Source organism: Pelodiscus sinensis, chromosome 1, assembly GCF_052426305.1.
Source record: "Pelodiscus sinensis isolate ZL-2025 chromosome 1, ASM5242630v1, whole genome shotgun sequence".
Lineage (NCBI taxonomy): Eukaryota > Metazoa > Chordata > Testudines > Trionychidae > Pelodiscus > Pelodiscus sinensis.
In genome coordinates this window covers 58,720,072-58,744,811 of record NC_143052.1, presented here as the reverse complement: position 1 = coordinate 58,744,811, position 24,740 = coordinate 58,720,072, and the positions used below count along the sequence as shown (strand labels likewise).

The window sequence follows — 24,740 nt, the reverse complement described above, 5'->3', positions numbered from 1 at the left end:
TTGAGTGAAAGGAGAGAGAGTGTGAGTGTTTTTGAAGTTGTAATGCAAGACTGGAGCACGTTGTTATGAGTCATCCCAGACTGCTGCTTTACTGGATAAAAGGAAGTCTGGGCATGCTCCCTGATGACGAGGTGAATGAGTCACAGGAGCCATTCAGACTCAATATAAGGAGAGGGAGCACATGTGAGATCTCTCTCTTTCTTCCACTGCTCCTGAGAAACTCCTCTGTACAGCCAGTGTCTCTTCTCCTGACCAGCTTCCCTAGCAATGATGAACAGACCCTCCAGGATCTACGTGACTTGGCTCCTTCTGCAACCCATATGCCTGTGTGAGTGCCTGAGGGCAAGAATGAATGTGTGTGAATGAATGGCGGAGGGGAGAGGGGTGCTTGTTTGTGTGTGTGTGTGAGAGAGAAAGATAGCTCTGTATCTTCTTTAGTTTAAACCTTTGGTGGTAGCTCTATTTTTGTGGTGCAAATAGTGGAGTACTAATTCCTCAAACAATAAACCCCATATGCTGGTCTCAGCGAGAATATTTTTGGGGTAACTAGTTCAGCAGCTAGTACAGTGCTGATGGAGAAACTGCACCTTGACAAAGCATCACCTCTGCAGTTGTCCAAGGGTGCACCACAAAGGGACCCACAGAAGGCAAATTACAGAGGTAAGCTAATGACCAAAGGAGAGGTTCTCAAACTTTAGCAACCTGAGGACCCCCATTTAGATTTAAAACTTTTCATGGACCCCTTTCTCTGACCCCGCCCACTTGTCCCCTTCCTCTTTTCTCTGTTGCTCCCCCTTCCCCACCTTCACTCAGTTTCATGGGTCTGGGGTAGGGAGGTGGGATTCAGGAGGGGTTTGAGAGCTCTTGCTGGGAATGTGGATTCTGGGGTGGGGCCAGGGATAAGAAGTTTGGGGGGCAGGAGGGGATTCTGGACTAGGGTAGAGGATTGGTGTGTAAAGGGGGGATGCAGGCTCCAGGAGGGAGTTTGGGCATGGGAGGGAACTCTGGGTTGGGGTTAAAGTACAGGAGGAGGGCTTCAGCTGATTGTCCACATGCCTTGGGACTGCAAGCATCTGGTGGCTGCTTCCAGGAGACACACGGACTGAGGACAGAGAACCTGCCTTAATCCCAGGAAGCTGGCACCATGATGCACTAGAGAAGGGTGGGGAGGAGTTGATCTGTAGGGCCCACAAAATCCTTGGAGTTTCCTCAGACCCCAATTTGAGAAATGCTGGAGACTAGAGCAACCTAGCTCATACTCAATGTTTGTTTCAAGATGCTTGTACCAACCCAGCTATGATTTAATTTGTTTTACACAAGCCGGTATGACAAGATGTTCTATATGAAAAGACTGAAAAAATTCCAGCTCCATTTGCAAGAACAAAAGTGATGAGCTCATTTCTTGATTAGATAGTGAGAGGACAACTCTCATTTTGACTGAATATTACAAATCTTTGGAAGAAGTATGGATCATCATCAGATTGGTCCACAGCAGCTCTCCAACCAACAAGACTAAGTTGGATGACCCAGCAATGTCCTGTCTCCTTCAACATATCACTCGCTGAAAGCATTTGGAAGGTAGAAGACTGAGATCTCCTAAGTATCTCATGTCAACAGGAAAGCTATCTTACATAGACACATTTAACTGTCTTATTTTCTAGGAATTTGAGTTGCTCATTAGCATATCAGGATATGACTACAGGCATGTCCATCCTTTCCTCCTGCAGCTTCAACTTCGGCTGTGAATAGTAACTGAATTGAAAACTGACAGGTTAGCGAAGACCTGGTAATTAACACAGATTTTCTTTTGGTGACAACTCAAGTCACTCAGTTGATTACTTGCTAAAACTGGGTAGTTTGTAAGAACATGTATGTGCTTTAAAGGTTGGCACAATTGGTCCATGTCCTTGTTTTGAAACAGATTCCAATCAAAATTGTTATAAAATAGCTTTGAAATTGAAAAAGTCATGGTTAAGTGGTATTATGAAAGGCTTTGTGTCTGTTATAGTTAGATTTGAAGAGGGTAGCTTTGTATTGGTAAATATCAATAAATACTGATTTAATCTTATTTGCATAAACTGTCCATTGTTAATGGAAATATTGTCATTTTCAGAAAGGTAAAGTAAGAACTTATTAAAATTTGATTTAAACTATTTACTTACAAAGCTTTAACACTTTGATTCATGTCATTAAATAAGTATAACCCACCCATAATTTTCTGCAATTGCAGAAAATCAAGAATAGGAAAAAAAAGTTTAATCCAATTTCCCACAGTGAAAATTGAAATGGATAAAAATAAAAAATGTTTAATAAACATTACCCAAGCCTAACTATAGTTAATGATTTTGTGTGTGTGTGTGTGTGTGTGTGTGTGTGTGTGTGTGTGTGTGTATGTGTGTGTGTATATATATATATATATATATATATATATATATATATATATATATATGGCTAAAGTTTATTATGAAAGTAGGAGTCTGTTACTTAGGAGTGATATTCAGATCCTCAGATTAATATAACTAGGGGGCTGAGCTCCCTGCTTGCTAAGCCGCCCTTCTGGCCACTACGCATGACAACCCTTTGTCTGGCTGCTATGCTTGCAAACCAGATCCCCCAGCTGCTACACATGCTACCCCCATCCCATCTGGCTGCTATGCTCTCCTCCTCCCCACAGCAGCTATGCCCTACCACCAGTGCACCTTCTTCCTTGATCCCACACCCTACCATCAGTCTCCTCCTGGCTTTACACCCTACACCTGGCCCACTCTGGCACTTTCCTCACTGGCCAGACACCCTACTTCCCACTCAGATCCTGCACCCCCATCCCCCTCATTAGCAGAGATGGGGGGGGGAAGGTGCAAGAGGGAGGAGGATGCATGGCTCTTGCCTACCTGAAGCATGGGGGTGGAGAGGGAGAAGGCTAAGTGACTCCCACCTCCCTGGAGCACCCATGTTCAGCTGTGGCAGCAGCTCCCCCAGGGAATATGGGGTGAATAGAAGGGAGGGGTCAGGCTTGTATGGCAGAGGGAACCCAGCCCCCAGCAGCAACTCCTCCCCAGCGATGCAGCCCCCTGGGGCACAAAGCTGGAGCAGGAGCAGCCCATGCCCTGAATGGACAGCACTGAGATGGCCACAGCAAGTGGCTGAGGGCAGAGGTGGGCAGGGATGGCAGCATGAGGATGTATAAACGATATGTCACTTTGTTGTCCAGCAGGAAATGTGTTTTTTATATACATAAACACACAAAGAGAGATGTATATGAAAGTAGGTTAAGAGTTTATTACTCTCTATCTTATTCCCCTTTATTCGGCTCTGGCAAGGCCACATCTGGAGTATTGTGTCCAGTTCTGGGCCCCCCACTACAAAAAGGATGAGAACGCATTGGAGAGGGTCCAGTGAAGGGCAACCAAAATGATTAGGGGGCTGAAGCATATGACTTATGAGAGGCTGAGGGAGTTAGGTCTGTTTAGTCTGCAGAAGCGAAGAGTGAGAGGGGATTTGATAGCAGCCTTCAACTTCCTGAAGGGAGGTTCCAAAGAGGATGGAGAGAGGCTGTTCTCAGTAGTGACAGATGGCAGAACAAGGAGCAATGGTCTCAAGTTGTGGTGGGAGAGGTCCAGGTTGGATATTAGGAAAAACTATTTCACTAGGAGGGTGGTGAAGCACTGGAATAGGTTACCTAGGGAAGTAGTGGAGTCTCCATCCCTAGAGGTGTTTAAGTCTCGGCTTGACAAAGCCCTGGCTGGGTTGATTTAGTTGGGATTGGTCCTGCCTAGAGCAGGGGGCTGGACTTGATGACCTTCTGACATCTCTTCCAGTTCTATGATTCTAAGGAGATAGGGAGGAGAGATGGGAAGTGGTGTGCAAGTAATTGACCAAACTGCCTTGTTTTAACACTACCCAGTTGATAAACAATTGGCATGAATGTGGTTCTATTCTGAGTGCCTGAATCAAAAACTACAGAAAACCACCTTCCCAAGACACTGAATAAGTATCAATGGATGGTTATTATATCGATCCATTTTCTAGCCTGTGGTGTTTGCAAAATCATAATCCATTACTATTTTAACCATATATCCTGCACAAGGGGTCGGCAAACTTCTTGGCCAAAAGCCACATCATGGTATGGAAATTGTATCGGCCAGGGTGCCAGCACTGGGGTGGGGCTGCAGATGTGAGGTTCTGGGTGCAGGAGAGGGTTCTGGGCTGTGACTGAGGGGCTCAGGGGGCAGGAGGGGGATCAGGGATGAGGTAGGGAGTTAAGGTACAGTGTGCATGTGAAAGCTCCAGCTGGGAGGGGCAGGCTTTAGGATGGGGTTGGGGCCAAGGGGTTTGGAGGGTGGGACAGTGATCAGGACTGAAGCAGAGGTATGAGGCATGGAGGAGGGCAGGCTGCACTTCAGCAGTTTCCAGAAGCATTTCCCCACTCCAGCTCCTGCTGGCAAGTAGCTCTGTACTCTGTCCCATCCGCAGGCTCCCAGCCAAGGGGAGCTGTGGAGGTAGCATGTGGCATGGGAGCAGCACATGGAAACCACTAGGTGCCCCCTCACAGCTAAACAGGGTGGGGGGGGACATGCTGTTCCTTCTGGGAGCCACAGCACATGTGCAGTAGAGCAAATCCCTGATCTCAGTTAGAGCTCAAAGACTGGATTGGCCCATCAAATTCAATAATCTAATCTGGGCAGATAAAATTGCCTGAGAGAAGCTCCACAAGTCACAGCTTGGAGCAGCCAGCACAGGAGAAGGGTCAAAACCGTAAGTAGTCACCTGAGATGAAAGGGTATCTTCTTGTCTCTCTCTAAAAATAGAAAAAAGTCACTACAGTATTAAAGTTTTTAAATTACCACTAATAACAGGTTGGGTAAGATTTTTAGAAGCGGGTGCATAAATTGCAGTTAAGGACAGGGTTAAGTGTTCAAAACTGAATGCCTAAAAGCTCTCAAGTTTAGTGGGAGCTTTTTTGTGTGCTTTTCAAAAAGGGGGTTTTGTGCAAAAAGGAAATGTCTGCACTACTTGTTTTTGTGCAAAAACGGCTTGGCATAGATTATGCAAATGAAGCAACAAAAAAAGCTAATCAGCGCTTCATTTGCATAGCCTCTTCCCGCAAAAGTGTTAGTGTAGACAAAGGCTATGGTGCACACAATGTATTCCCTTGCTAGTGCTCACTAATGTACAGTGTATACAAGCCTGGAAGGAGAGTCTCAAAAAGAGACTAAAGCTCAACTAGGGACCTGGTCACCTAGTGCAATGTTTCTTAACCAGTGGTACGAGTACCTTCTCAAGTACCTCTAAGAAGTCTGGGGCGGGATGTCAAAACAACTGAATTTTTGCTAAGTTTTACAGTGCTTTATTTTCTTTTGTACTTTTTACACCCAAAAATGTAATCACCCTCCTGGCTATGATTAAGTTCTTTAAACAAATGTGTTGCTATGGTAGAAATTTTTTTTTGCATGTCTGAAAACTGAAGGTACTGGGGGTACTTATCCCCCTTTTTTTTAAGTTATTTTATAAAAAAAGGTTGAGAAACACTGGCTTAGTGGAATCTCACCACAACAAGCTGTGTTTTGTATAGAGTCCAACCTGGTGCCCTCTGAGCACTACCACCACATCAGTAAGTTAGCCAGGTTTGTGAATTCTGCCAGGTCTTAGGTGGTGAGTGTTAAAGCTTGTTCATAATTGCCTACCAGCAAAAATAGTGGTGCCTATGAAATTTAGACATCTGCAGGGATTGGCAGAAGCTAAGCAAAGATTCTAGGATCTAAATACTGGACTTGGCACTTGAAGTGGCCGTTAAACATCTAAATCTCTTCATGGATCAAGCCTTACATGCCCATATGTGGATTTAAGATCCTGACTATAGGTACCCACTTTGAAAAATGAATGCTCATTTGTCTGTATGCAATATTGAAAATACACAATCTGTAAAAATCTGAACACTTAAAATTATTTTATTTGGTAAAGATAAAAGAAACCTTTTGGAAACTAGTTCTTGCTTGGACTTAGTAGATGTATATATGATTTGAAAAATGTTAGTCAAAAGAAACACTGACAAACAGGCAAGGGAATACATGGTTTATAGTTCTTGTTCATTCATTCAGATTATTTCTAATTTAATCAGTGGAAATTGGTTTTTGTAAAAACTTTCCATACAAAACTGTAGTTTACATGCCAGAATTTCCTCTGAGCACTGGTACCAAGTATATATTCTTCATTTAAAATGTAACAGCACCACTAAAAATGAGTAACATTCTTCTTTACAAATTTGCATAATATCGATTCCGATTCTGAAAGTCTCTGTAAGCATATTTTGCATCTGATTTACTATGTGGAACTCGTCCAAATGGTTCATGATCGTTGAAACAGGAGTCAAAAACTTCATCCACAGCTTTTTCTGCTGTTTCTTTGCTAACTTTTCTAACAGCCAAAATGGAGCGAATGGCTCTGTCTCGTACACAGGTCTGAGAGAAATAAGGGGGAAAAATTGAAGTTAAGATAGGAAGATTCAAGGTTACAAAGCATTTTATGCAGATCTAGCCAAATATGAATTCCTATTGCACATGCATCAAGATTAAGGTTACTGTAAAGTCAGTATCACAGAAAACTGACACCATTCCAAACAGAGACATCTTGAAAATAAATCTGAACCATTTAATTTTCATTATACACCTAAACCTTCCTGTAAAAAGAAGAAATGCTACTTTTCTTTGAGGAGCAATAATTAAAAAGCAGTGCAAAACTCTGGTCTTAAATAAAGAGACTATACAATTTAGATCAGTGGTCCCCAACCTTTAGAGGCTCCCAGGCACCTGGGAGGTGGGGTCACTCAGGTGCTGGGCGCCCGGGGGCGGGGCCACGTGTCCGGAGGCACGCCAGGGAACTAGGATGCCCTTGCATCTGGCGCGTGCCCTAGGGCCGGGGCTCGGGCCTCCCGAGTGCCTTGTGCCGTGGGCCGGCGCTGCTGCCCGAGCCACGCGCCTGGGGCCTGCTCTGGTGCTGCTTGAGCACCGCGCACCCGAGCGCCCGCATGTGCCCCGGGGTTGGGGCCGCCCGAGCGCCGCGCACCCAGCGCCAGTGCATGTCGCGCGCCTGGGGCTGGCGCCTCCCGTGCGCTGGGGGCGGGGCCGGCCCAGGTTGTCGGCGGGCATGCACAAATGCTCTGGCGGGCGCCATGGCGCCCGCGGGCACCGCGTTGGGGACCACTGATTTAGATAATCAAATGAGAAAAACATGTTCAAAGATAAAAGCCATGGTTCAGTTAGAGCAGTATTCACCAACCAGGAGATCAGGATCTACTGGTAGATCCTGGAGCCTCTGACAGGTGATTTTGACAGATTTGGCTGAGCAGCTATCAAGTACCTGCACTTCAGTTGCTCCTCCCCTCACTGCCTCTACCTCAGAGCTGCTCCCCAGCTCTGAGACTTCTGCTTGCTGTACAAGATGGAGGAGACAGTGGAGCGTGGCACTGAAGTCAGGGATGAAGAGACTCTGCCCCTGCCCTTCCAGGAGCCACTGCTGGACATGCTGGCTGCTTTCAGGCACAGTACAGGGCCCAGGCAGGGGTGACTGCACCACCATCTGAGTGCTGTCTGTGGTAAGCAGTGCCCAGCCCACAATCCTGAACCCCAGCTCTAAACCCTTTCCTGCACTCCAACCTCTGTCCCCTGGCGTGCCCCCGGGCGCGTGGCCCCGCCCCCGGGCGCCCGGCACCTGAGTGACCCCACCTCCCGGGCGCCTGGGAGCCTCTACCTCACTACACCTCAACCTTCTGCTCCAGCCTGGTGCATGTGAGTGAGGATGGGGGAGAGAAAGGGGATGGAGTAATCGGGGCAGGGCCTCAGAATTGGTGGGGCAAGGGCTTGGAGAAAGGTATTTAGGTTGGAGGCAAATAATGGATTTCACATTCAAAAAGTGACCTTGTGCTTAAAAGGCTGGAGACAACTGAATTAGAAAATGTCTATACTACCATACAGATCAACAGGCAGTGATCAATTCAGTGGGCGCATTTTATCACACTCTCCCATTGACTCCAGTACTCCATCAAAATGAGAGGCGCAGGTGAAGCTGAGGAGAGAGCATTCACCATTGTCTTTGCTGCAGTGAATTAATGTGGTAAATAGGTCTAAATACGTCAACTGTAGCCATGCTATTCAAGTAGCTGAAGTTGCATAACTTAGATCCATGGCCCACTGTAGTCTTTCAACTATCATAAAACAGAAGATCTGAAGGAATAGTTTCTTCTATCTGTCTCATCTAGGGATGTTAAAATGTGTAGAATTAAGTAACCGTGTAAACACTGAATTTCAGTAGTTACACATGGGGCGACAGTCAGCTTCACCTGCCACCCAGCACTGCTACCTCTTTATTAAAGGCAGTAGAACAGGGCAGCAGATAACTCTGAGAGTTGGTGTGTGCTTGGAGCTGGCTTTTCAGGTGGCTCCCCACATGTTTTGGGAGCCTGCATGTAATCATCAATGTTAACTGATGAGCCCAGGCTCAATGGTTAACCGTTTACATGGTTACACTTTCATATCCCTACTGTCATCATTACTTTCCTTAATCCCACTCTTCTGTAGCAACTGCTACCTATGAGGCTTTTCTTCTTTATACATATAAATACACACACACACACACACACACAATCCCCAAGCCACCATTAGTAACCGCTGCTCTAGATCAGTCAGGAACAGATTTATTCAAGTTTAGTCCCGTAGTCTGGACTAGAGCAGTAAGACTTGAGGAAGGGGAAGCTAAGGCTAGGTCTACACCAGGGTTTCCCAACCTATGGGTCACCATTACATTTCAAAAGGGTCGCCAAGTGTCTCCCCAGGTGGCTCTTCCCTTCCTCCTCCCCTTGTTTTTGAATTGCCTTGGGTCACCAAGTAGTCTTTAATTGTCAAATTGGGTCCCCATCTGGAAAGGGTTGGGAACCACTGGTCTACACTGTAGCCTTGCAGAAAACCGCATGCAAATGAAGCTTGGCATGGAATATCACCACACTTCATTTGCATAATTAATGAGCAGGCATTTTTGCACAAGAGGCTTTTGTGCAAAAAAGAGCAGTGTAGATAGCTCCTTTTTGCACAAAAACCCCCTCTTGCACAAAAGCTGTTCTTCCTCAAAAAGGAAAAGGACTGAAGCCAAAGGAGCTGGATGGGAGAATGTGGGTTTTAGGGAGTAGGAGCAGACAGTTAGGTTTGAGTGGGTGGATGAGTAGGTGGGCAAGATTATGGCTAGGAATTTAATAAGCATTGGTGTATTGTTTGATTGGCTTTGTACACTTATCATAGAGTCTTACTTAATTGTTCCTTAACATAGATCAGTATTATTGACAAGGTACATTCTTCTTTACCTGATGGTGCTGTTTTAATCCGAATTTAAATCTGGTAATTTCATTTACAAGCGAGCAGTCTCCACTGAGATTAGCAGCTCGAATCTATCATGAAAACAAGAGACCATGGAACATAAATAGAAAACTCAAAGTATAGTAAGTCTAAATATAATGGTTTCCTGCATTTAGATTTTCAGGTATCAGGGGGTAGCCGTGTTAGTCTGGATCTGCAAAAGCGACGAGGAGTCCTGTGGCATCTTATAGACTAACAGATTTATTGGCGTATAAGCTTTCATGGGCAAAGACTCACTTTGTTAGATGCATGTAGTGGAAATTCCATGGGCAGGTATAAATATACAGGCATAAGAAAAGTACCAATCAAGAGTAAGGCTGGAGAGAACAAGGTCAATTTGGTCAGACGTACGGACTGTCCAGTTTGGCCAATGTATATAGCAGAGGGGCATTGCTGGCACATAATGGCATATATTACATTGGTAGATGTGCAGGTGAATGAACCCGTGATGGTGTGGCTGATCTGGCTAAGTCCTGTGATGGTGTCGCCCGTGTAGATACGTGGGCAGAGTTGGCACTGAGGTTTGTTGCAGGGATTGGTTCCTGAGTTAGAGTTACTGTGGTGTGATGTATAGTTGCTGGTGAGAATTTGCCCACAGACAACCCACCACCCTGAAGCAAGGACTGGCCTGCCTCCCAAGGCTTATGAAAGTAAAGGGATTGTTGTCCAGGATGGGTTGTAGATCACTGATGATGCGCTGGAGAGGTTTTAGAGGACTGTAAGTGATGGCCAGTGGTGTTCTGTGGGTTTCTTCGTTGGGCTTGTCTTGTAGTAAGAGCCTTCTGGGTACACGTCTGGCTCTGTTCATCTGTTTCTTCACTTCCCCGGGCGGGTATCGTAGTTTCAAGAATGCTTGGTGAAGATATTGTAGGTGTGTCTCTGTCTAAGGCAGTGGCCCCCAACCTTTCGGGGCTGTCGGGCATCCAGGGGCAGGGCTGCAAATGTGCTGCACACTGGGGGGAGAGGGGGGGGGGGGAATCGGCCCAGTTGGGGACCACTAGTCTAAGGGGTTGGAGCAAATGCGGTTCACCTGAACATCTACCAATGTAATATATGCCATCATGTGCCAGCAATGCCCCTCTGCTATATACATCGGCCAAACTGGACAGTCCCTACGTAAAAGAATAAACTGACACAAATCAGATATCAGGAATGGTAACATACAAAAACTTGTAGGAGAACACTTCAATCTCCCTGGACACACAGTAGCAGATTTAAAGGTAGCCATCTTGCAACAAAAAAATTTCAAGAACAGACTTCAAAGAGAAACTGCTGAGCTACAATTCATTTGCAAATTTGACACCATCATTTTAGGATTAAATAAAGACTGTGAATGGCTAGCCAAATACAAAAGCAGTTGGTGTTGGTACTCTTTTCTTATGACTGTATATTTATACCTGCCCCTGGAGTTTCCACTACATGCATCTGACAAAGTGGATCTTTGCCCACGAAAGCTTATGCTTCAATAAATCTGTTAGTCTATAAGGTGCCACAGGACTCTTTGGCACAAGGAAGAGAGAAAAATTGTTCTTCCTGGCCTCTGAGGATAGAACAAGAAGCAATGGGCTTAAACTGCAGCAAGGGAGGTTTAGGTTGGACATTAGGAAAAAGTTCCTAACTGTCAGGGTGGTTAAACACTGGAACAAATTGCCTAGCGTTGTTTTAAATATCTCCAGAGATGGAGATTCCACGTGTAGGTTAGATAAATGTCTATCAGGGATGGTCTAGACAGTATTGGGTCCTGCCATGAGGGCACAGAACTTGACTCGATGACCTATCAAGATCCCTTCTGGTCCTAGTTTTCTATGATTTTTCTGGTACACTCTCCCATATTGCGCTGGGCTAGGGAAGACTAACCCTTCTTTGTCCTTTAGTGTCAGCTATGCCAAGACCTAATTCACTATCTTTTTCCTTGATTTTGCTCTCCTGTACTTTTCTTTCTTTTTGTTGTACTCCCTCCAGTCTCTAGTTCTATATAAGGCTACATATTGTTCTTCAGGGAATGTCTCCTGGTGACTCCAGGGGGCCAAGTCACACATACTCTTGCAGCCAAGATGAGTAATCAAGGAATAGAAGAGAAACTTAGATCTGTGAGCCAATGCTTGAATATGAAAACTCTGTGAGATGTTCTTGCTATCTACACTATGGGCTGTTCATACAGCAGCAGACAAGTGGCTTTCAGAGAACCATCTGCTGAATTTTCCACAATAGCAGAAACATAGCTACATTAAGAGAAGGCTAACTTAGATTCATATACATTTATCTGCTCCTCAGTATTCTCTTCCTCTGCCTTGCATTTTCTTTTCCTCCTCCAAACTCATTTGGGGCTACTTTCTGGGATGGGAAACACTGTTCTAACAGTAAAAAAAATTTTTTAAATAATGTGCAGGAAAAAACCCAACCACATTGTTTTGTAAGAAAAAGCTGGTATTTGCAATGGTGAATTTAAAAAGGATCGACGGGGCAAAAGTTCTTTGGACGCAAAACCAGAAGCCAATGTGACTGTATATAACTAAAGTATAAAGCAAGGAAGTCCTAGGAAAACATAAGCCAAAATCATGTGTTAAATCCTATGTCCTAATTTTTTGTTTGGCACCTAGTCACTTTGACATGCACTTCCCTAAGAGAAGGCAGATAACAGTATTTCTGAACTCTGGAATGGATTTAATGATACCGTGTATTTGCCCGCTGGATACTAAACCAAATTCATTTCCATGAAGAATTACAGAAATCACCGCTGCCTTCCATCCTGTCTAGGTAAAACAAATGCAAACATCACACACAATTTAATGTACCTTTCTGAAATCTAACTTCTCCGTAGCAAATTCATTACATTACTTCTCTTATTGGCACATATCACTGAGTGTGCAGTTTTTACAATGAAACCTTTAAGTTTCTGATATCAACTTTAATTCTCGGGAAGTATTCCTAAAGGTTTTAAAACAACTAAAATGACATGGCACCATATAATCCTATACATTTGCATTGTCTTTATTATGGTATGGAATTTTTTTTATTCACAAGGAAACTTTCTACTTTATCCAAATGACAAAGATGACATTTATATGGAAATATACTTCATGTACTTCTAGTTCATATTCCAAAATCAACTATTAGTAACCTGTGTAAGTAGCTTAGCTTCATTTCATAATCCATTAAATTCACCAGGCTACACAAGCTACAATAATAATCTGGTAATAACCAGATTGTAGCAAAAGGATTAGGGTGACATGAACAGAGGTTTGTGATTATTAGAGTATATGATCAGTCACAGTAAATGAAATAAATATTTTTACAGCAAGAGAAACTTTATAAATTTTTCTACAAATTAGTGTTATCTTCATAGTAGAGTTGAAGATTAAAATTAATAAATACTGTACTAGCTACATATTTTATTCTGTAGCTATTGAAATTAGACTAATTACATATCAGAAGTAGATAAATATGTATTATGTGTTACATTTGTTTATTAAATTCCAAAACAAAGTAGTTCAAAGTACAGGCAGTCCCCGGGTTACGTACAAGATAGGGACTGTAGGTTTGTTCTTAAGTTGAATCTGTATGTAAGTAGGAACTGGCGTCCAGATTCAGACACTGCTGAAACTGACCGCCAGTTCTGACTTACATACAGAATCAACTTAAGAACCCCAGGCGTCCCCAAGTCAGCTGCTGCTGAAACTGATCAGCAGCTGATTCCAGGAAGCCCGGGGCAGAGCAACTCTGCCTGGGGCTTCCTGTAGTCAGCGCTGGTCAGTTTCAGCAGAAGCTGACTTGGGGACGCCTGGGGCAGAGCAGCTGGGGTGCTGCTGGGTTGCTCCAGTAGCGCCGCTCCTGGGTGCTACTGGACCAACCTAGCAGCACCCCATCTGCTCTGCCCCAGGCGTCCTGATTCAGCCGCTGCTGAAACTGACCAGCAGCGGCTGAATCAGGACCTGGGGCAGAGCAGCTGGGGTGCTGCCGGGTTGGTCCAGTAGTGCCCAGAGCGGCGCTGCAGGACCAATCGGCAGCGCCCCAGCTGCTCTGCCCCAGAGTCCAAAACAAAAGCCTGGTCTGCTGGGGGGGGGGGGGAGGGGAGCCACACTAGCTGCCCCCCCCCTCCCCAGCAGACCAGGGACATGGGGAGCAGAGCCTCTGAGGCTTTGCTCTGGCAAAGCCTCAGAGGCGAGGGACCCCGCCGCGGCTGCGGCTTCAGTCCGGGAGCCTGTGGTCTGCTGGGGACGGTCCCCAGCAGACCACAGGCACCCAGATTGAAGCAGCAGCAGCGGCGGTTCCCCTCGCCTCTGAGGCTTTGCTCTGGCAAAGCCTCAGAAGCGCGGGAACCCGCCCGGTGCCCCTGGTCTGCTGGAGACGGTCTCCAGCAGACCAGGGGCACCGGAGCAGCTTACGAACGGGGCTTTCTCGCCCCGACTTCCGGGGCGAGAAAGCCCCGTTTGTAAGTGCGGATCCGACGTAAGTCAGATCCGCGTAAGTCGGGGACTGCCTGTATACTTTGAACAAGTCCAGTCTCTAGACTGAACCAACAGGAGGAAAAAAAAAAAAGGGATGAAGTAGTGAGTTTTACTGAACTATGCTTGGATAGAACATTTGGCTCAGCGCCGAGTACCTCTAATGACCACCAGTAAATAACACTCAATCTCAAGTGGGAAGCCTACTTGCACGTGACAGTATGTTGCCTTACCTCTGAACAGGCTAAATGTTTGACATTTTTGAACCAGTCAACATGTGCACGACAATGATCAAAAGCATGAATCAGTTCATGTGTAACCACTCGGTTCATATGGGATTGTTGGTGAATATTGTTCTGGCACAGAACAATCTGTAGAACAAAAATACAGGAAATCATCAGAAAGCTAAAGGAATTTTCATTGCAAGAGTTTTAGCTTTGAACAGTATTATTAGCTTTCAACTTCTCCTTACACTATTCATATTATTACTATTTATCCAGGTATCACCACAACACTAATTTAACCAGAATTCATTCCTTAATTAAATCCAAAGTCCGAATGGTATTTATACAATTACTCTAAATATTCCTAAAAGCCTAACTGATAAGCATTTTACTACATCCCAACAATAACACCACATTTCATAAGCATTTAAATCACAAAACTTACAAATGGGATAAACCCAAATGGGATAAACCAGGGGGTTTTAGACTCAGTCATAGGCGTATGGCTGGAAGGGACCCGAGAGGTGTTATCTAAGCTAAAAATCTCCAATAATGGAAATTCCATAACCTTCATACACAATTTTTTTCCCCAGTGCTTAACCACTCAAGACAGATTGGAAGTTTTCCCTAATTTCCTAACTAAACCTCACTTTCTGCAATTTAAACCTCATTGCTTCTTGTCCTGTCCTCAATGGATAAAGAACAATTTTTCACCCTCCCCTCTGGAACTACTTTTTACATACTTGAAAAATGTTATCCCCACCCCCAAACTTCTCTGTTCCAAACTAAATAATCCAGGTTTTTTTGTTTGTTTGTTTTTCAATCTTCCCTCAAAAGTCATGTTTTTTAAGCCTTTAATAATTATTTACTCCCTTCTGGACTAAGGATGTTAAGACGCGTGTAATTCATTAATTGTGTAGTCGACAATTTTTGTCAATTACACAATTAATCGATAAGGGTTTGCACTGCAAGCACTCAATCCCAAGTCTGGCAACTACCCCCACTGTGTCTCTGCACAAAGAATAATTTAGGTGCCAGCAGGCAGGTCCCAGCTCATGCCAGATCCCAAGAGAGACCCCTGCTATGGCTCTGTAATAATACTTTCCTTGACAAGCTGCAGCAGGGATAGCTCCCAGGACCCAGCACAAGCTGGGACTAAAACAGGCTGCTGGCCATTGGTTCCTAAATGACTGTTTATGCAGAGCTACAGCAGGAGATCTCACGATGGGTTCCAGGTGCTCTGGGACTGAGCCAGGCTGCTGGCTAGCCCTCTAAAATATTTACTGGCAGAGCTGCAGGGGAAAAGGGGTGAAATGTGTGTAGCTGGTAGCATTAATCAATAAGCTTTCGCTTGTCAGTTATTCATTTAATCAACTACACTATTCCATCCCTATGCTGGACTTTCTCTAATATGTCTGTATATTTTCTGAAATGAGGCACCCAGAACTGGATATACCACTCTCATTGATGCCCAATTGGCATGTACAGATTTACTTCTCTTCTAATACTGACAACAGCCTGCTAACACATCCAGAATGATGTTTAGTTGTTTGTTTTTGCAACAGCACTGTACTGTTGATCCATATTTAGCTTATGATTTGCGATGACCTCTGGATTCCTTTCCGCAGTACTCCTTCCTGGGTGCTCATTTCCCATTCTGTATGTTCGGAACTGACTGTTCCATTCACAGCGGGAGTACTTTGCATTCATCCTTAATTAATTTCATTTTATTTACTTCCAATCATTTCTCCAGTTTTAGATAATTTTGAATTTTAATCCTAATCCTCTAAAGTGATCCCTCCAAGTTTGGTATCATTCGCAAATTTCATTAATGTATTCTCTCACTAGGGATATATTAGTATAGTCTATTAACTGATAAGAGAAAGCTTATAGGTTAAGGCTATAGACTACACACATTCCCCCTCCTACCTCCCCGCCAGTACATTTTTAGTAGGCTGGCTAGCAGCCCGGCTCAGTCCCGGCTTGCGCCAAGTCCGGGACCGACCCCCACTGCAGCTCTGCATTTAAAGTGCATTAGGAGCCAGGTGGTCAGGCAGCCCAGGTCAATTCCAACTAGCACCGGACCCGGGAGCTCAAACCCTGACCTCCCTCCCCTGACTGGGACTGCTGCCTTTGTATCAGAGGCAGCAGCATGGGGTGACAGGCAGTCAGTCCGTCCGTGAGGGGAACTGATATAAAGGCAGCATCGCAGAGTGGCAGGGGGCTCCTTGGGAGTGGGGCGGGAGTTCACTGGCTGCTGGCCTCACCCACGTGGATTATAGACTAGTCGAGTAACCAATTAGAATTAGTGAGGTTAATTGACTTATTCAACTAAGCGATATTTAATATCCCTACTCCACACCATTAAATCATTGATGAAACTCCAGAACAGAACCAAACCCAGGACCAAACCCTGTAGGACAACACTCAAAATGCCCTTCCAACTAACTACTCTCTGGGAATGGTTTTCCAACCAGTTATGCATCCATCTTATAATAGCTCAATCTAGGCTCTATTTCCATAGCTTGTTTATGAAAAGGTCATGCACACAGTATCAAAAGACTTACTAAGTCAAGACATACCACGTCTAGTCCATCCTTCCCTCCCACCCCCGGCAGCCTCAAGTCTTGTTACCCTGTCAAAGAAAGCGATTAGGTGACAGTCTGCATGGATTTGTGAAGAACAAATCACAGCAAACCAACCTATAACCTTACTTTCATCTAGGCATTTACAAATTGATTGATTGCTTATTTGCCACAATATCCGTCTTGGTACTGAAGTTAACCTGACTGGTCTGCAATTCCCCATGTTACCCTTATTATATATTGGCACTATATTTGCCCTGTTCAGTCTTCTAGAATCTTCCCTATCTTCCATGAGTTTTTTAACATAATCAGTCAGATATCTCCTCAGTAAACTGCCTGAATATTCTAACATATACATTATGTTGGTTGGCTGTATTAGCATTGAATCCCTTAAGAATTCACTTGTTTATACCCTTTAACAAATGAGATGTTATTCTGAATTACTGACATCAGGTAAAAACAATTTGTGATACTGAACCCTTTTTTCCAGTCTTACTCCAAATAAGATTTACAACTTCATTTTTCCTACAAGGCCTTTTCTCCCCATCTCGTCCCTTTCTTCTTGCTAAACAAATAGCCATGCTGTCTCCTTTTATTTATTACTTAAAAGATTTTTCTTCTTACTTAAAACCATGCAGATTCAGTTTTAAATCCTATCGGTTAGAGGACTTTTTTTTTTTCAGAAATTTTCCTTTATTTATTACTTACTAGCTGGAGTTACCTGGCATTGCTCAGGAAACCAGATGAACAAAATCCAGAAAAACAGAAGCTGGTCCTGACAGCTTCCAGCCATACAGCTGCTGCCAGTATGACCAGCTGCCCCTCCCATGGACTGCATCTCTCACCCTTCCCCCCAGTATCATCCAGTATCAAACCCAGGATCAGTGCCCAGATTTAAGGGATTCCCCGCCTCAGATTAATTTCTCACCCACCCAGCATCATCCAGTGCTGTCCCTTGGGCAAGTGCCCCTCAAAGGAGACCCTCCCCTATGCCATGGGCTTCATTTCTCACTCACTCCCGGCAGGATTGTTCAGCCCCACTTCCTTCATCCCCCTACAATCCTGCCCTCTCCCTACTCGCCCCCAAAGGTCCAGCCACCCCCGCCCCCATCCTGCCCTCCTTCCACTTGCCCCCAATGGTCCAGCCCCCTCTATTCATTCTTCCCCCCCCAACTCTCATCTCCGAGTCCCTGATGCACCTTTCTGGACATTTTTTCAAAGTGGCAGCTGAGGGATAACACCAGCCCCACCCCCTCCACCTAGAGCGAGCCCCGGCAGCAATCTGCCCGCCCATTGGTCGACTGCCGGGCCCCAAGCCAATTGCGCTATTGAAGAGGGGCCTCCATATGCTTCCAGCAATGGTGGGGAAACAGCTTCTCCCCGCACTGCCAAGCTTCGTACAACCCTGGGGAGAGGCGTTGGTCTCATCTCTTCCCTCCCACAGTACCTTAAAACCTTCTCCTGGAGGAAAGGTTATCCCATGGAAAGTCGGGTTGCGGGAGGTCTTATACCGTCCAAGTTATTAGAGCACAAACATTCTCCTTTATATATTAGATTCTTTGAACCACACTTCCTTTCATTTGGACTTTAACTTAGTATTTTCAATACCTTCCTTCCAATTTGCTACTCAAGACCTTTTTTTACACCACCTATACTTCTATAAACAAAAAATTTAAGCTAACTCAAATTCGTTCATTTCATATTTATCCTACAATCCCTCAAATACCCCAGAAAAGTCATCTGCATCACTGAGGACTTTTGGAATCCCACCTTTTTCTCCATTGCCCACATCTTTAGCCTACTGTGTACTAATATTACTGATATTGCCCTATTTTGTGTTATTTTACATGGAGTAAAAATAATAATTCTTACATTCTTAATTGTTTACTAGCAGAGCTCAAAGCACTTTACAAAGAAGCACCAATATCTAAGCACACACACAAGGTCTACCTGATTTTAAAGTTTCCTTTCTTTTTATGGATTTAAATCAAACGTCCAACATTATTTAAAAATCTGATTGTGATTATAAATGCATTTTCTTGCAATCTTCTTTTACACTTCATAGGTATTAAATAGTCACCTGTGATGTTGCAGAATCAAAGCCTCCACTGACACACCCATCACAGTCTTCACATGCAAAGTGCCGATCTTTATAAACAGTGCTGAAAGGTCAAAATGCATAAAATTAGAGGCAAGTTTTAAATAATATTTTAACAATGAACGGCATTTCCTTAGCAGTCAATATAGTACACACAAGTCAGAGATTTACTTACCAGCCTGACTGCTTCATGGCATCAAGAAGAAGCTGAGCGTATGGATCTAGAAAAACATTGCTGCAATCAATTTCTTTAGTTCAATAATTTATTACACAAAGTAATTACAGTAAGTTCTCTATACAATTAATAATTATATGGTGATAAAGTGATACTATATCTTAAATTAAAATGGGATCAGAAGTCAACTTACAAATATCCTATTCCCGGTAGGTGAAAAATTATGTTCAAAGCAATACAATGCTCAATTTACTGCAGGACACATAGACATTAGATTCCAAATGCTTGAGGAGAAGCCAAAACTACTTTTGAGTCCTGTACAGAAATTAGGCCTGATGTACATTATGAAATTAGGTTGAAGTTAGTCATGTTAGGTCGATTTTAAAACCAGAGAGTCTAAACCATTGAGTCCCTATTTCTACATTGCTCCTTGACGAGGTAACTGGCTCTGTCGATATGGGAAAGTCAGTGGATGTGATATACCTTGACTTTAGCAAAGCTTTTGATATGGTCTCCCACAATATTCTTGCCAGCAAGTTAAGGGAGTTTGGATTGGCTAAATGGCCTGTAAGATGGATAGAAAGCTGGCTAGACTGTTGGGCCCAACGAGTAGTGATCAATGTCAGGTTGGCGGTCGGTTTTTAGCAGAGTGCCCCAATGATCAATTCTGGGACTGGTTTTGTTCATCTTTATTAATGACCTGGATGAGGGGATGGATTGCATCCTCAGCAAGTCTGCAGATGACACTAAGCTAGGGGGAGAGGTAGATACGCTGGAGGCCAGTGATAGGGTGTAGAGTGACCTGGATAGATTAGAGGATTGGGCCAAAAGAAATCTAATGAGGTTCAACAAGGACAAGTGTAGAGTCCTGCACTTGGGACAGAAGAATCCCACGTATTGTTACAGGCTGGGGACTGAATGGCTAAGTAGCAGTTCAGCAGAAAAGGACCTGGGGATTACAGTGGATGAGAAGCTGGATATGAGTCAACAGTGTGCACTTGTAGCCAAGAAGGCTAATGGCATATTAGGGTGCATTAGGAGGAACATTGCCAGCAGATCCAGAGAAGTGATTATTCCCCTTTATTCGGCTCAGGTGAGGCCACAACTGGAGTATTGTGTCCAGTTCTAGGTACCCAACTATAGAAAGGATGTGGACGCATTGGAGAGGGTCCAGCAGAGGGCGACCAAAATAATTAGGGGGCTGGAGCGCATGACCTATGAGGAGAGACTGAAAGATTTGGGTTTGTTTAGTCTGCAGAAGCGAAGAGTGAGGGGGGATTTGATAGCAGCCTTCAACTTTCTGAAGGGGGTTTCCAAAGAGGATGGAGAAAGGCTGTTCACAGTAGTGACTCATGGCAGAACAAGGAGCAATAGTCTCAAGTTGAAGCGGGGAGGTCTAGGTTGGATATTAAGAAAAACTATTTCACTAGGAGGGTGGTGAAGTACTGGAATATGTTACCTAGGGAGGTGGTGGAATCTCCATCCCTAGAGGTGTTTAAGCCTCAGCTTGACAAAGCCCTGTCTGGGTTGATTTAGTTGGGATTGGTCCTACCTTGGGCAGAGGGCTGGACTGGATGACCTCCTGAGGTCTCTTCCAGCTCTGAGTCGTGCTAAATTTGACACTTCATGGTTGATTTCCAGATAGTACAGATGCGCTGCTGTTAAAGTTGATGTGCTTGAACTCCAGGTGTCCCAATGGCCCAATGTTATGTCTTTGGCCAGCACTTTCAACTCTACTGCTCTCCCAGGTATACAGGAAAAGCCTGGGGAAATTCAGAATTTTATTTCCTATTTGGCCAGTGTGGGGAGCCCAGCTGCACCCCTCAGCAACACAGCTGGCCACAAATGCCCAGGATTGTACACAAGTTCCAGCATGGAGCATGCAGGAGATCCTGGATCTGATTTCTGTGTCTGGGGAAAGGAATCTGTGCACGCACAACTCCAAAGCAGCAGAAGAAATGCTGATATCGATGCCAAAATTACACAGGACATGGTGGAAAAGAATACACCTGGAACACCCAGCAGTGCCGTGTGAAAATAAAAACTCAGGCAGGCCTACCAAAAAACAAAGGAGGCAAATAGTCAGTCTGGGTCACAGCTGAAATCATGCCACTTCCATGAATACCTAGTTACTGTCCCATAGCTATCTGTAGATATCCCACCAGTGACTCTTTAGGCAGCATTGAGTAGCAATGAGGAAGAAATGGTAGAAGAGCAGGAGGACAACGAGGAGAATGCTCAGCGGGCAAGCGAAGGATCTGATCTCACTAAGAGCCAGGACCTTTTTTAAAAGCTTTGGAGTCAATCCCAGGACTTATTGCTTCCAGCCCCTGATGCTGGGGAGTACACTTCTGGTGAGTTTACATTTTAATCATGCTACAGTGGATAAATGTAATTGGTTTAGATAAATTCAAATTAAATAAAAGATAAATTAATGGAGATTATTAGGTCCACCAATACTTACTAGCCAGAATGGTGTGCCTACCCTCTGTTTGTCAGGGGCTGGAAATAGAAGACAGGAAAGGGCTCACTTGATAACCTGTTCTGTTCACTCCCTCCAGGGCATCTGGCATTGGCCACGGTGGGAAGACAGGATACTAGGCTAGATGGACCTTTGGTCTGACCCAGTATGGCCATTCTTAACTAAAATGTAGGCCAATCTTTCCATGCCCTGAGAGAGATGAATTTACTACAATGAGAAAAACCCCTTTCAATTCCTGTAGTAAGTGTCCACACTATAGCAGTAGACTTGTACACCCAACCTCAGTGTAAAATAATGCAAGCTACCCAGAAAATGAATATATATCTTCAATCTGTAAGAGAGAAAGAAGAGTTACAGAAGAGGACCTCTGGGGGGAAAAAAACATATAGGAGCCACTTTTGTACTTGCATTTCTGTGTGAAGTATATAGAGCAATATAAACAAGTAATTATTTGACATTAGTTAGTAGTGACTTTGCTTGTGCTTTTTACGTAGCCTAATATAAACCTCGGCAAATATCTAGATTAGTTAATGTTGTACCCACGAAGATCTATATGTACCCCAGTTGAGAACCACTACTATACATAGAAATGTAAATGAAATGTATTTATAGACTAATAGATTTATTTTTACCAGGTAAAAATAAGAAAATAGGCAACTTTTCATAGAATCACAGAACACTAAGACTATGACTACAATGGCGGCTTCTTGTGCAAGAACATCTTGCGAAAGACTTCTTGCACAAGAACGCTTGCACAAGAAAATGTCCACAGTGTCATGTGCGAGCTGTGCTTTTGCGCAAGAGCGCCCATGGCAGTGTGGATGCTCTCTTGCGCAAGAAAGCTCTGATGGCCATTTTAGCCATAGGACTTTCTTTAGCCATAGGACTTTCTTACGCAAGAAATCCCTGCCGAGTGTCCACACTGCCCTTTTGAGCAAGAGCTCCTGCGCAAGAGGGCTTACACCCGATTAAAAAAAAAAAAAAAAAGCGTAGCGCTTGTGCAAGAAGCTCTCTTTTACCACGCTGTACTGTAAATTTCCTTGCGCAAGGAGGGGCGGGGGCGCCAGTGTGGATGCTCTGCAGATTCTTGCGCAAGAATGGCTGTACTTGCGCAAGAAACCGTGAGTGTAGACATAGCCTAAAACTGGAAGGGACCTTAAGAGGTCGAGTCCAGTCCTCATGGCAGAATTCAGTACCATCTAGACCATCCCTGATACATGGCTATCTAATCTGCTCTGAAACATCTTCAGAGATGGAAATTCCACAACCTCCTTAAGCAACTTATTCCATGTTTAACCACCCTGACAGTTAGGAACTTTTTCCTAACGTCCAACCTAAACCTCCCTTGCTGCAGTTTAAGCCCATTGCTTCTTGTCCTATCCTCAGAGACTAAGGAGAACAATTTTCTCCCTCCTCATTATGACACCCTCTTAGATACCTGAAAACTGCTATCATGTCCCCTCTCCAGTCTTCTCCTTTTCAAACTGAACAAGCCCAATTCTTTCAGTCTTCCTTTATATGTCATGTTCTCTAGACCTTTAATCATTCTTGCTTCTCTTCTCTGGACCTCTCCAATTTCTCTACATCTTTCTTGAAATGTGGTGCCCAGAACTGGACACAATACTCCAATTGAGACCTAATCAAAGTAGAGTGGAAGAATGACTTTTCAAGTCTTGCTCACAAGACTCCTGTTTTCAGGAATAGTGTTATGTGACACTTGTATGTTTGTCTGATTTTGTAAGTAAGTAGTTTGTAAGTAGTAGTAAGTGAGGTGAAACGTGGGAATATGCAAGACAAATCATATTCTCAAAAGACATAAAATAGTCTGGGAAGGTTGATAGCCCTGACTGCAGAATAATCTAAGGCTGTTGAGTAGCAAGTAAATGACTAATCGTATACTTGACACGATTTGTATTGAGTACAGGATTAGTTGATAAGGGGCAGCTGCAGCTCTGCAGCTTAAATGTAGTAGGAACCAGGCATGCAGGCAGCCCAGCTCCCACGCTGCGCCTCTGCCTTTTAAATGTAGTAATAGCCAGGTGACTCTTACTACATTTAAAAAAAAAACAGGACTATGTAGCATTTTAAAGACTAACAAGATGGTTTGTTAGGTGATGAGCTTTCTCGGGCCAGGTTTAAAAAGGTAGCGCTGTTGCCCTGTCTCCCCACCCCCAAAGAGGCTGCTGGGGCAAACCGGCTTTTAAGCCGGCCAGAGCCTTAGCGCGGAGCCGGGCTGAGGGTCGGCGGGGCGCACTCGGGGCAAGGCGCAGAGGCCTCGCTGCCCCCACAAAGCGCCGGGGGCCCTGCCCGCGCTGCGGGGCTGAGTGTGACCGAGGGAGATCGGAAACCCCGCCCGGAGACGCTCCCCGGCCCTTACTTGTGTCCAGGGCGATCCTCAGCATCACCTGGCACTTGTGGTTGAAGGTGAAGAGGCTGGTGGTCAGGAAGCTGCGCTTGGCCTCGCTGTGCCGCTCCGGGAAGAGCCGGTAGCCGAAATCCTCCCCCTCAGCCACCTCCGGCGGCGGCTCGCTGCGATCCATGGGCCCGGACGCTCACAGGCTGCGGCTCCGGGACACGGGCCCGGACCGGCTACGACCGTTCGCGGGCAAAGGTTACCCCCAGCCCCGCCCCGCCCCGCCAATCGCAAAGCCGGCAGCGCATCACGTGCTGCAGCCCGCGAGCCGAGGGGCGGTGCCGTCAGCCATGACACCAGAGGCAACGGGCGCTAGGGGTGAGCGCCGCGTGGGGGCGGCCGCTGGAACCAGGTGCGCGGGTGACTCGGTTTCCAGCCCCAGCCGCGGTGCACGCTGGGAAGGGCTGGCCGCGGTTTACGGCGCTACCGGCGGCAGGAGGAGGCGGTACCCGGCGCAGGTGGGACCTGGAGGACGAGGGGCGGCGGGGACCCGGTCTGCATGCGGCGGGGGTGCCTGGGTGTGTCTGGGGGGCGAGCGGTGGCGGCCGCCTGAGGGTCCCGGGGTCCTTGGCCTGCTCTTCGTTCCAAAAACAGCACGAGCACAGTAACGGCAAAGTAAACGTCCGTGCGGTTCTCCTGCTCTCTGCAATGAAACGTGATGATGGCAGGTGGAGTCCTGGGTAGTTTCTAATGATATGCAGCTTCCAGATGAGAGTGACGCAGTTGTTCAGTAGCCGCTTGCTGTGACACTTTTTTGCATTTGTATGGCTGGTTTTGTAAGCGAGTTGCCTTTAATTGACTCGAAACTTGGACGGATGCAAGACCGATCAGATGCCTGGAGAGGGTGGAGTAGCCTGGGAGTTGTGAAGAGCCACTGATCTACACAACCCGCGTTCTAGGAAAGGGAAGCATGCTGT

The 24,740-nt window shown here is 45.2% G+C and overlaps 2 protein-coding genes across 9 annotated transcripts in view; one reads left to right on the top strand and one right to left on the bottom strand.

Annotated features, from left to right (window-relative positions):
- Positions 1 to 5,932: 5,932 nt before the first annotated feature.
- Positions 5,933 to 24,151, bottom strand: ATP23 (ATP23 metallopeptidase and ATP synthase assembly factor homolog). Of its 4 annotated transcripts, XM_075930685.2 has the most exons (7): positions 23,788 to 23,888; positions 21,393 to 21,430; positions 18,929 to 18,974; positions 18,736 to 18,817; positions 14,080 to 14,217; positions 9,350 to 9,433; positions 5,933 to 6,458 (listed from the first exon to the last, which is right to left on the bottom strand). In XM_075930685.2, exons 3-7 carry the CDS (start codon positions 18,943 to 18,945, stop codon positions 6,255 to 6,257), a joined length of 525 nt encoding a protein of 174 aa, XP_075786800.1. In that variant the 5' UTR covers positions 18,946 to 18,974; positions 21,393 to 21,430; positions 23,788 to 23,888; the 3' UTR covers positions 5,933 to 6,254. The 4 variants fall into 4 exon arrangements, with proteins under 4 accessions (XP_075786800.1, XP_006126531.2, XP_025042111.1 ...); XM_006126469.4 differs by lacking the exon at positions 21,393 to 21,430 and having other exon boundaries at positions 23,788 to 24,142; XM_025186326.3 differs by lacking the exon at positions 21,393 to 21,430 and having other exon boundaries at positions 23,816 to 23,957.
- RPAP3 (RNA polymerase II associated protein 3) overlaps positions 24,096 to 24,740 on the top strand; it is a 66,270-nt gene continuing 65,625 nt past the window's right edge. For 4 of the 5 annotated variants that reach the window (XR_016349994.1, XM_089779550.1, XM_075930640.2 and 1 more), the window contains exon 1: positions 24,096 to 24,281. Coding sequence is in view for 3 of the 5 variants with exons in the window: in XM_089779550.1 (XP_089635676.1) it covers positions 24,114 to 24,281 (168 nt within the window). In the remaining 2 variants the exon portion in view is untranslated. The remainder of the gene's footprint in view (positions 24,282 to 24,740) is intronic. The other variant, XM_089779551.1, reaches the window with a different exon arrangement.